The sequence below is a fragment of the Pavona decussata genome, unplaced genomic scaffold (assembly GCF_977016875.1).
Source record: "Pavona decussata unplaced genomic scaffold, jaPavDecu1.1 SCAFFOLD_161, whole genome shotgun sequence".
NCBI lineage: Eukaryota > Metazoa > Cnidaria > Anthozoa > Scleractinia > Agariciidae > Pavona > Pavona decussata.
This window is the reverse complement of record NW_028145572.1, coordinates 2649219-2659145: the sequence shown is the minus strand read 5'-3', so window position 1 is coordinate 2659145 and position 9927 is coordinate 2649219. Positions and strand designations below refer to the sequence as shown.

General features: G+C 42.6%; 2 protein-coding genes across 2 annotated transcripts in view; one reads left to right on the top strand and one right to left on the bottom strand.

Annotated features, from left to right (window-relative positions):
• The first annotated feature begins 4948 nt into the window (after positions 1-4948).
• LOC146464770 (cathepsin L-like) overlaps positions 4949-9927 on the top strand; it is a 38723-nt gene continuing 33744 nt past the window's right edge. The window contains exon 1 of the mRNA XM_085129159.1: positions 4949-5190. Within this exon, the coding sequence (XP_084985285.1) occupies positions 4987-5190 (204 nt within the window). The 5' untranslated portion in view covers positions 4949-4986. The remainder of the gene's footprint in view (positions 5191-9927) is intronic.
• Positions 6910-9798, bottom strand: LOC146464772 (uncharacterized). Its single transcript, XM_085129581.1, has 2 exons — positions 8839-9798; positions 6910-8728 (listed from the first exon to the last, which is right to left on the bottom strand). The coding sequence occupies exons 1-2, from the start codon at positions 9796-9798 to the stop codon at positions 7676-7678; spliced, it is 2013 nt and encodes a 670-aa protein (XP_084985707.1). The 3' UTR covers positions 6910-7675.

The window sequence follows — 9927 nt, the reverse complement described above, 5'->3', positions numbered from 1 at the left end:
CTAAAACTTAGTTAATAGAGTCTCAGCCTTCTTATAATCTGGCACTGAAAATGGCTCATAGCCTGAAACTTGCTCCAACATCTAAAAGAATTATTATTTTAACAGCCTACAGTTTAAAAGAAAATTACGACCTTTTTAGACTTACTTGTGTTTTATTTTAACTGTTTTAAAACACAAATATTTAAAATCGCAGCCACCTAGGAAGCTCAATGCATGTTTCGAATGTTTTGCTATGATAAAAGACCTTTGGACAGAAATCAGAAAGTGATATTTTTTCTTGAGATTTCACATGTAACAGAAAATGTGATAAATTATAACTAAAATCAGCCCGTAAAAAGTAATTCTCTATTAACTTGAAAACATTCTTACAGATCTGTCTCCACATTCGTCCACATGCAAGTTGTCTAGGTGGACTAGTTCAAATTCTGAAAGTTGTTGTTAAGTGTGTGACTAGGTTTCGGGATAAGGGGGTTAGTTTGTAACTAAACTGTGGTGCTGTGCCGGTGGGGAGTAGGATTGAATGTGTGGTTTAACAACATAGTTCATAAATAAGGTAAATTGGCCACTGTAAAAAGACTCAGGTGCTGACGTTTCAAGCGTTAGCCCTTTGTCAGAGCAAATGGCAAAAACGCTTGAAACGTCGGCACTCGAATCTTCTTTGTGGTTGCCAATTTAACTTTATTTATCAACTCTGTTGATAAACCAAACATACAGTACGTTTCGAGATACAATGTAATCAACGTTATCTTAAATTATTGGCATTGTGTTACCATTGTCATGATAAAAACTGTCGCCTAAAAACCAATGAAAAAATAAAATTGAATCATAGTTTGAAAAGCTGGTGTAGTACACAGGAAATCGAATCATCTCTTGTTTGCGAAATTCCAATTTGAAAGAATTCAACCTCAGAGGCCATTAAAACAAATCAGACTACCTCTAGACTTTCAGAACCATTAAAGCAGTCAAAAACTCAGTGAGAAATGTCAGATGTTAGTATATAGCAAACCTGCAGTGGATCATAGTGTTTTTCACATACTTTGACTTTTTGCCAGGCTTGTATGCACTCACTATGCATCTAGTATGGACATTTTTAAATCTATAAAGTTGTAAATTTTTTAATGAAAATGTAAATAGAATTTATTTATTATATTTAAATTTGTTTTTAGTTAGTTTAAGTCTTAGTATTTCTTATATGTTGTATAATAATCATTTTTTTAATTCAGGGATTTGTTTTTATATAGAGGAGTCTGTAGAACTCTTTTACAAATCGTCCTTATGGCTATTTTTCTATATTTTCTTTGTCGATTAATTAATTGATTGATAGTTATTAAATTGCAATAACTAAATAGACGATAAATAACGGTTTAGGTTTTAAAGTTTAAGTTCTAATATTGTTTTTGTTTGTGGAAATTGTTCCAAGCCTATATGCTTGGTTTTTTAGTTATTACTTCTAAGAACTAGCAAATTTTATATTCTTTATGTTAACGTGTACAATAAGTCTTGGGATAAAATTGTGGATTAATATGTTTTTAGATATGATGAAATCAGATTTCATTCATATAAGTTAAAATAACAGAACAACTTATCATGCACTTAATTCACTTGCTGAGAGCAGGGTATTAAAACCTGAATGTGAATATAAGCCTGGCCTGTGACACTTCATTATCTTCGTCATAATTAATAGATTAAGATATTTGCGTTCGACGTTAGGAGAATGCATACTATTCGTGTCGCTTCTTTCTGGATGCTATGCTATCAGACTTGTACCCAGTCGCTATTTACGTGTTTTGTGGGGTGAGAAGATTGGTTGCGAGGATGGATTGAGGCGCGCGGGGTGTCATGGGAAGAGGCGAAGGAAAACTAGCTGCTTTTCCTTTGCCTCTTCCCATGACACCCCGCGCGCCTCAATCCATCCTCGCATCCTATCTTCTCACCCCACAAAACACGTAAATAGCGACTGGGTACGAGTCTGCTGTGCTATTTCAGGGTTTGAGCGCCATCTTGGAGTGGCTGACCACTGGCATCGATTTCAAGTGAGAGCTTTGAATCCCACTGGCTTAGTGATGAGAAGTCGCGCGGGTTGACTCGCTTCGGTTTGGATGCCATATTATTTCACTAGAGATTGAACGCACTTTACTAAATTTATCCATGAATATTATTAGTAAACAGTCATATATAGTAGTGACTTGCTTGTTTACTTTGTTGTACTCTATACTATGAAATAGGTTAAGTGTGAAAGAGTCGTAATGAGGCCTGACATAAAGCAAAGCAAATAAAAAGTTTGGCTCGAATGTTATTTGCTTGTGGCTTCTGGTGCATGGAATATACTGAGCTACAATACTGAAGCTGTTGAGCCCTTGAGTGCTAAGCAAATCGTGTTTTCGTTTTAGATTTGTATTCGACAGGAAGGGATCAGGTACTCGTTGGCTCCGTTGGCTCCTTGTTTCCAAACACTGAAACACGGGGGAGGGGGCGGGGGCGGGGTTTGGGTTGGGAGGGGGGAGGGGTCAGTTGGATCGATCGCAGATAGACTACCACGCACTGTATATTTTGTCGTTTGGTGCATTGTTCTCGAGGAAAGTTGTGAAAACATTCTTTTTTTAAGGTTGAAACAAATTTTAAATTTCCCGTCAGTTATTTTAAGTCAGGGAATACCGTAAAATTCCGAATGTAAGCCTCCTCCTCGAATACAAGCTCCCCCCAATATAAGACCTCCAAATCACTGACGCTAAGAACCTTCCGTCAAAAGATGGTCGCCACCCCCCTTGGACTGTTCCAGGGTTTCTGTTTTGAGCTAGCCGAATGTTTCATGCCGTATTTATGTATTTTCAAACCCAGCTTACTCTCTCCCGACAATCCGCTCCCTAAAAAGGTTACTTGAATAAATAGTACACCCAGCAGTATTTGCCTTGTCACCGGGTTTGATAGAGACTTTTTTTTATTGTTCAGAAACGCGGGAAAAAATTTGAATCATTGCTTTTGGGTTTTTTTGTTTTGTTTAATGTTTTGTGCTCAGTAAACACAACTAAATGATTTGCTATGCATGGGCAGTGGTATGTGATAATATATCAAACACGAGAAGGGGTGTTTCATCAGATATCCAAACACTGAGCCCGGTAGGTTGAAAAAACGAGGTGCAGCTGAGTTTTTTTTTAATGACTTCGAGGTGATTGGATATCTGATGAAACACACTTTCGAGTGTTTGATATTGCTTTTCTCAAACTCATTAATAATTCATCAAGAGAAAACAAAGAAAATCACTACCGTGACCGTGGTTTGGATATGTGATCCTAATAGCCCATTTTACAGTTGTGTGCTTAGTGACCTGGCCTTGGATTGGAAGTGAGGCTGGGGTGACCTTGTTTTGATACAAAACTCATTGCTTTTTATATGTAAATGAAAACTAGTTAGCATAAGAACAGCATGATTTACATGTGAAAAGCAGTGAGCTTTGTATCAAAGCAAGGTCACCCCCAGCCTCGCTTCCAATCCAAGGCCAGGTCACTAAGTACACAACTGTAAAATGGCCTATTACCATAAAATTTTGCCAACTTTAGCCTTGAATTTCTCCAAGAATAATTGATCATTTGAGAAGCCATATCAAACACTCGAAAGTATGTTCCATCAGATATCCAAACACCTCGAAGTCGTTTAAAAAAAACTCGGCTGCGCCTCGTTTTTTCAACCTACTTCTCAGTGTTTGGATATCTGATGAAACACACCTTCTCGTGTTTGATATATTACTTCAAATGATCAATAATTTTTGATGAAAAATTCAATGTTAAATTTGGCAAAATGTTATGGTAACTAGGAGCACATATCCAAACCACGGTCACGGTAGTGATTTTTTTTGTTTTCTCTTGACGAATTATTAATGAGTTTGAGAACTATGCGTGTAAAGTGTCTGGCATGTACTACAATGACAAAAGACTGTGAGCATGTATCAAAGTCGTGCGAGTCTGATGCTTAAGAGTCGCTTGAAGTTCCCTGCTAGCAGAGGCCTCTTCCGTTGTATTCGATTCGCGGCTCGTGAATATTGGAATGATTTCCACCTCCCTCCACTAAGATGACATCAAAGAATTTTGCAGGTCAGGCCGTTGTTTGATTTATTTGAGCGGATACTAATGAAATGGGGAAAAACTGTGGACAGAGGAGGAAAGAGGAATGGACCATGTGTAGGCTCGATTTCCGCCGTCTCCCGGGTCCGGTCTGTGATCCTCCCCGAAGAGAGTCTTTTCGGGGGGATGAGTGCGGGCTCATTTTCCCGAACAGCGGCTGGTAATCGAGCCTAGACCATGTGTTGAAGTTTGCCAACTCTGAGGCTGACGATAGAGAACAGTAGACAGCGGGTTAGGCCTCATTAGCATTGTCCAATGACCTTAGGTTATGGGACAAGTCATTCACTGTCCATTTCCATTCGTGAGTTTAAAGACTTCATTAGAAAGTGATTGTTTAGCAAAAAGAACTGGGGCTACTCTGAAAGGTAAGGCGATCGGTTTCTAAAATCTCAGAAAAGAATACAGTGGTTGAAGGAAGGGAAAGAGCACGTTATTTTGTTGTTGTTGTCCGCTTCTGCACAAGCACGGAAAATGCCTAAGGGAACTGGCCATAACAAGTTTGTTCGAAGAAGACCCACCTTACCTCACGCACACTACCGACAAACTGTTTATTGGATTTAAAATTTGAGTTGACACAAAAATATTTAGCTAGCAAAAGCAAACATTTACTTTACTTTACTTGTCCCCTCAAACATTACTAAGTAAAAAATAAAAGTGAGGTTTGAATCTCATTGTCATTTTTTCTGCTGGATAGAGGGTTGGCTTCGCAATAAAGACACCGTCTTTTGAAGTTGAGGAAGACACCACCGTAACTGCCCTAAGCACGCAGTTGGTGCCTATCACCTAACCAGAATGACGTCATTTCCGAAAAGGATAGAAGTCATGTGACACGGCTGGATGCTGGCACGAACAGGACAGAAAACAAAACATGGCGTTGTATTTAGTTTTGTTGCTCGCTATTTTGGCTCCGTCTTGCCTCGGATCTGATGCACTGGTTGGTGGAATTCAGGAAAGAAAGACCGATGACCCAGAGGTCCTTGATGCGTTAGATTTTGCCATGAACGAATTTAACGCCATGCAGAACAACATGTATCGCTTGATGGCCACCGACGTTAGGGACGCTACGTTTCAGGTAAGAAAACAACTTTGTCTGGTTTGAAAGGCGAATTTCGCTGAAATAAAACAGATCATCTAGCATTTTTGTCTCTCATACTTCGATATTGACCTGTGCGGTAACCATTGTAATTTTTTGAACAAAATTTAAGCTCAAGTCTTTCGATGATTTATGAATATTTCGAAAACATTGATGTCAAAAGAGTGTACATTACAATACTTACAATAAATTACAAGATTGTACACCCTCAGGAGCCAATAATGGGCTCCTGGCCTGTATGATAAATTTTACTTCTGTTTTTTGCTTTGTATGCTGTACTTTATAAATTCCTTGGGACAAGAGTGTGCATATGCCAGACGAACGTTCAGACCGATTTTCGCCACTCCATCAGACGCTAGACACCAAACATTTGTACCCTATCCTAGACTTGCTATTTTTGAGAAACTATGGGGATCTGTTTCAGACTAAATTTTTCTCAGTGATACCCTATTCTACACCAAAATTCTCTGATTCCTACATGTATACACTATCCCGGACTAAACTGCTTGAAAAACATACCCTTCACAGTGGCTGATGTTAATAAGCCAAATTTATTATATGGCTGGCTCTGCGAGCGGGCAAGATGACTCAAATCCTGCGCTGTGATTGGCTACCCGAGCGGGCAAGATGGAGCTATCTTGCCCGCTCGGGATTCCCCGTTGCCCGTTCGCTTGGCATGGAAAGTTTAATCCCAACAATCTTTCCTTCGATTTTCTCGTTGTTTTGGGCGAAAACGCTCACTAAAAAGTTCGGTAAACTCTCAACATTTACCTAAAGGAAAGGAAAGAGAATGAAATCGTCCTGGTGTAGTGAAAATTTTGTTTCAGCTACAATCTGAATGTGAGTTGAACCGGTGAGTTGCTCTGCTTGTAGTATTTTAGATAGAGTTGATTTTGTAAAACTTATTGTCTCAAGCCGAGTGCCAAATTGATAAATTCTCTAGGTTTGCAATGACTGTATTTAAATCATAGCCTAGTGGAAGCTGCGTTAAGTGTTTAGAGGAGTTCAGAAAAGTATTTTTCTCAAGTTCGCCGAAGAAGCTCACGTTTTTAATTTAGCCGCGTCTTGCTTGTTGTAAACAACAAAATCTTATCAACGTTTCGCCCAGTTTTCTGATTTACCTGCTCTTTTTTCGGCTTATGTTTGCATATAATCTCAAAATCTGTTGTTTCATTCAAGAATTAATGATTGGAAGCCGAAAACTGTGTAAAATGTTTATTATTTACGCCACCGCGCGATCGGCTGAAAATGGCGAGTTTGCCGGATTCTATTCAATTCTTCCCGCTCTTGGGAAAATCTAAATTTTTCGTTCTCAATAATTGTAAACTCCCTTTAAGCCATTATAAAGTTAGAGCACTAAGATAATTTAGGATTCCTTGTTTTCCACGATTACATGCTAATCCAAAAATGCACTGAAAATAAATTTTGCACCGGCCGGCTATGAAGAATTTCTTTCCGAGTAGAGCAGTTTCATGTCCTGTTTTGTTTTGTTGTTGTAGTTTTAACTTGAAGGTAAAGCCATATAATAAATCCTTTATTGACCAAGCTTGTTCGGTCAAGATGGCTGGATATTGGCCTCGTTCTTTTTTTGCGTTTTTATGGACCTCGACTTCGTCTCGGTCCATAAAAACGCAAAAAAAGAACTTGCCCAATATCCAGCCATCTTGACCTCACGCTTGGTCAATAACACATATTAAACTCATCACCAATAGATGAGCTTGGGAGTTGGTGCCTTTGAAGTTGGTGGAGCCGGGCAATGCTCTAGCATGAGGAGGAGGTATCCATGGCAACCCTGCGAGCGGCCCCCACCAAGCACCGTCACACTGAACAGTTCAGTGGAATACTTACCGACCCAATACTTACCTAGCCCCCACCGAGAGGGAGGGATGGGATGGGAAAAAACAAAGCACAAACTGGCACGCAAACAGCAAGCAATTGAGACAACACTTTGCGAAGAACTGCAAGCAAGCAACTACGTATAAAAGTCACGAGGTGCCCCTGCTAGAGACATCGGGCTACCCCTAATATAGTTGGGGAAAACAGCTGACCAGCATTGCTTCGAGGTTAACTTTGCCTAAATTACATTTAGCCACATTTAAACTCATCACCAATAGATGAGCTTGGGAGTTGGTGCCTTTGAAGTTGGTGGAGCCGGGCAATGCTCTAGCATGAGGAGGAGGTATCCATGGCAACCCTGCGAGCGGCCCCCACCCAACCAGGATCTCCTTGGTGCTTGAAAAAGGAGGGGCCAGCGAACAAGGGTGAAATGGAAACTCCGACTCCAACAACCCCAAGCACCAAGCGTAGCATGCATCGACAAATACAAACACACTTACCAATTGACGGCAGCTGACCGTCAGAGCAACACCCAAAACACTGCAGTGCAAGCCCCAAGCAATTTGGTGCTAAACTCGACCGCAACGTAGAGGGAGCTGTGGAGAACCAAGGGCAAGGACACACGATGTCAAACCAGCTGACCAGAGAAGCCCGCAAGAGCCTCCGACGGCGTGCGAATATAAAGCTGGTATGCGTTGCTAGTCCAACGTCCCAGAGCCTGAATCAGATGATCAGGAATGCTGTTGCGAGCTGCTACCGTGGCTGCCCCAATGCGGAAGCTGTGGCTGGAGAAGTTGCCCTCAATTCCCGCGGTAGAGAAAATTTGCCGCAGCCAATCGGTCAAAATTGCGCGAGACAGAGGTTGACCACTTGCAAGAAGGAACAAGGGGCCAGGGGCCTTTCCCCGTAGGGAGAGGTATGCCATCAAAGCGTGAACTGCGCAGAGGGGGGCCCTTCCCAAACCAATATGGATGTGGCAGCCTTGACGGAACAGATCCGTTTTCGAAGCTTTTATCCTGACACGGAGGCAAGTTGGCGACTGGCGCGAATCCACTGAGATGTCAGCCACTGAAAGATGAATAGCTGGAGAAAAGCTGGCTAAATTGGGGACTGTAAATTCAGCAGCACGGAGAAAACCAAAATAACCCAGCATGCAGGCTGCCCAAAAGGCGCAATGGTCAAAAAGCTTGAAATCCAAGGCCTGGTGAATGACCAAAAGAAGGCTGTTAGTAATCGGAAGGCGCTGAGCAGCCGGGGAACCCTGGGAACGCTTGACCCCTCTCAACACTCGTTGAAGCCGCCGGCAATTAAGCAGAGGATCAGGAAAACCTTGCTCAATGTGCAAGGAGCGAACTGCAGATAAATAAACTTTAATAGAAGAGTGCTGAATCGAATCTGCAAGAAATGAAACGAACAAACATAAAGTCCACTCGTCTGCTGGGCAAGGCGAGCCATTGGAGTGAAGCTTTCCAGCTTGGCGGCAAAATTCCACGAACTTGCGTTGACCGGACGCATAAGCTTTCCGGGTGGAAGGAGCCAGACCCTGGGCCAGTAAATGCAAGCACCGTTGTTCTAGGGAGGAGGTGTTAAACTGTCCAACAGGAGCTGCGGAATCGGACAAGGGGACGAATGAGCCTCCGGGGCCAGTTGCCTGAATTCCTGCCAACGGAAACGAGAAATAGCATCAGCAATTTTGTTCTCGACCCCAGGAACATGAGCAGCAGTGAAAGTAAAACCCCAACGCGCCGCCGAGAGCAGAAGATCACGGAGAAGGTGCATTAAAGCTGGAACCTTCGAAGTCCTGGTCGTGAGAATCGCGACTACAGCCTCGTTGTCTGAGCAAAAAAGGACATGCTTCCTGGCCCACAACGATCCCCAAAGATGAGCAGCGATCACTAACGGGAAGAGTTCTTGATATGCAATAGATTGCCTGGCCTGCGCCGTTGACCAGGCACCATAAAACCACTGGCCTTGAGAATAGGCGCCAAAGCCAATCGCACCTGCTGCATCTGAAGTGACCACCAAATCTGTGGCAGCAGACATGCCAGGGTACAACCAGAACCCAACGCCATGCCAAGAAGCGAGAAACTGCTGCCACCACTGAAGGTCAAGACGAAATTCCTGGTTAATCCGAACAGGATGGTCCTTGTGACGGAAGCAGCACAGTAGATCAATAAACCGACGGAGAAAGGCCCTCCCTGGCCAAACTACTTTAGCTGCATGGTGTAAATGGCCAATAAGGGACTCCAATTCCCGCTTTCTGCACCAGCGATGGGGCATCCACGAATGGATGAGTTCCGTTAGTGCAAGCAATTTGTCCTCAGGAAGACAGGCCACTTGGTTGACCGAGTCTGATTCAATTCCTAAGATAGTCATAGAAGTGGCTGGACCCACACATTTGTTAGCGTGAAGAGGCAACCCCAGCCGATGGCAAACAGAGATTGCTGTGTTAAGATTATAAGCACACTGGGGGGACTGTGGAGGACCTGCGGTAATAAAGTCATCCAAATAATGTAACAAATCGGAAAGGCGATGCTTATGGAGAAGGATCCATTCAACCATATCAGCTACCGAATTGAAAATAAATGGTGCAGAACGGAGACCGAAAGGAAGCGAGAGATCAACGTACAACTGACCACGCCACCTCATGCCCAGTAAGAAGCGGTCATCCGGATGAACTGGGATGTTCCGATAAGCGGATTCCACATCAAATTTTGCCATAAGGGCACCTGGGCCATAACGAGCGACCATGCGAATAACTTGATCAACCTTAATATACTGCAGAGAAAAATCCTGAGGATCAATGCCGTCGTTAACACTAGCACCCCCTGGGGAAGACAAATCGACTATCAAGCGCCACTTGCCTGGCTGGCCCTTCTT